This window comes from Charadrius vociferus, unplaced genomic scaffold (genome assembly GCF_000708025.1).
Source record: "Charadrius vociferus isolate BGI_N301 unplaced genomic scaffold, ASM70802v2 scaffold1084, whole genome shotgun sequence".
Taxonomy (NCBI): Eukaryota; Metazoa; Chordata; class Aves; order Charadriiformes; family Charadriidae; genus Charadrius; species Charadrius vociferus.
Genome location: NW_009647974.1, coordinates 138,077 through 140,146, shown reverse-complemented (window position 1 = coordinate 140,146; position 2,070 = coordinate 138,077). Strand labels below are relative to the sequence as shown.

The following is a 2,070-nucleotide window of genomic DNA, read 5'->3' as shown; positions in this document are numbered from 1 at the left end:
TTCATCCTCGACCTGGGCGAGGTGGGTGGGCGCCGCCGGGTGGCCCTGTCACCACTGTCCCTCTCCCTGTCCCTCCAGAGCCTTCTCGCCGGGTGCAGGGCGAAGCACAACGTGTCCTTCTGGGTGTCCATCTGTCCTCTGGGTGTCCATCAGCTCATTGGGGTGTCCCTCTTCACTGGGGCGTCTGTCCATCCGTAGGGCTTGCTGTTTGTCCTTCTGGGTGTCCGTCTGTTGGGGTGTCTGCCTGTCTGCCAAAGTGTCCCTCCATCCATAGGGGTGTCTGCCTGGTTTTCTGGGCATCTATCTGCTGGGATGTCTGTCTGTCCTTCTGAGTGTCAGTCTGTTGGGTTGTTCGTCTGTCCTTCCAGGTGGCCGTCCATCCACTGGGCCATCTGTCTATCCATAGGGGTGTCTATCTGTCTTTAAAGATGTCTGTCTCTTGGGGTTCCCCATCAATCGGTCAGGGTGTCCCCCTATCCATAGGTGTGTTTGATTGTTGGTGTATGTGTCTGTCCATCTGGGTGTCCATCTGTCCATTGGGGCATCCATTTGTCCATCTGGTGTCTGTCTGTCCATCTGGGGGTCCATCTGTTGGGGTGTCCATTTGTCCTTCGGGGCATCTCCCTGGGCCAGCTTCAGCCTCAGCAACTGCTTCATCCTCAACCTGGGTGAGGTGGGTTGGGGGGCCACCATGGTGGCCTGGGGGAGGTGGGATGGCTTCGTCACCACCGTCCCTCTCCCTGTCCCCAGACCCTCTTCGTCTGGTGCGGGGCCAGGTGCAACGTGCTGGAGCGCAGCAGGGCGCAGGAGTTGGCCGCAGCCATCCGGGATGGCGAGCGGGGTGGCAAGGCTCGCCTGGAGATCGTGGTGGACAGCGAAGAACCACCTGAGATGCTCCAGGTGCGCTGGAGCCCCAACATCCCCGCTGGGAGGAGAGGGGGACCCGAGTGTCCCTGGAGGGTGGCTCTGTGACACTTTCTGTGTCTTCACCCGGCAGGTGCTGGGTCCCAAGCCCACCTTGCAGGAGGGCAGCCCCGAGGAGGACATCGTGGCCGATCAGAAAAATGCGGGGGCAGCTGTCCTCTACAAGGCAAGGTCACCTTGGGACACCACAGTGGCCCCAGGGATGGGCATAGCTGAGTGTCACCATGGTGGTCACCAGGCTGGGCATGGCCAGGGGACACCATGGTGACCCTGTTGCTGGACATGGCTGGGCGATGTTGTGATAGCCTCAGTGGGGACCATGGAGCTGGGCATGGCTGGGGACACTGTGGTGGCCCTAGGAGAGACAGATGGAGCTGGGCATAGCTGGGGGACGCCACGGTGGCCCTGGGGGGATACATGAGACTTAGCATGGCCAGGGGACACTGTGGTGACCCTGGGGCAGGTCATGGCCATGGTAGCCCTGGAGTGGAGGGATTTACATGGGGCTGAGAGTGACCAGGGGACGCTGTGGTGATCCTGGGGCTGGGAATGGCTGGGGGATGCTGTGGTGGCCCCAGGGGGGCACATGGAGCAGCCCTAGGACATGGGCATGGCCAAGGGACACCATGGTGAGCCTGGGAGGTCTATGGGGCTGGGCATGGCCAGGGGACACTGTGGTGGCCCTAGGAAAACCACATGGAGCTGTGCATGGCCAGGGGACACGGTGGTGGTCCTGGGAGGTATTTGGGGTTGGGCATGGCCAGGGGACACTGTGGTGGCCCTGGGAGGTACATGGGGCGGGGCATGGCCAGGGGACACTGTGGTGGCCCTAGGAAAACCACATGGAGCTGTGCATGGCTGGGGACACGGTGGTGGCCCCAGGGGTTATATGGGGCTGGGCATGGCCAGGACACAGCGCGGTGGCCCTGGGGCAGGGCACACATGGGGAACGCAGCAGTGGCTGCGCAGGAGGACACAGGGCTGGGCACAGCCGAGGGACCCCAGGGTGGCCCCGCAGTGACGTCCCGTCCATGGGCAGGTGTCAGACGCGACGGGGCGCATGGACCTGAGCCAAGTGTCTGCGAGTAGCCCCTTCAGCCAGAGCCTGCTCTGCTCCGACGACTGCTTCGTGCTGGACAACGGCGC

General features: G+C 62.9%; 1 protein-coding gene across 1 annotated transcript in view; it reads left to right on the top strand.

Moving 5' to 3' along the window:
• Positions 1-2,070, top strand: part of CAPG (capping protein (actin filament), gelsolin-like) — a 5,785-nt gene that overhangs the window by 1,281 nt on the left and 2,434 nt on the right. The window contains exons 5-9 of the mRNA XM_009883458.1: positions 79-194; positions 604-673; positions 751-900; positions 998-1,090; positions 1,964-2,068. Coding sequence (XP_009881760.1) covers positions 79-194; positions 604-673; positions 751-900; positions 998-1,090; positions 1,964-2,068 — 534 coding nt within the window. The remainder of the gene's footprint in view (positions 1-78; positions 195-603; positions 674-750; positions 901-997; positions 1,091-1,963; positions 2,069-2,070) is intronic.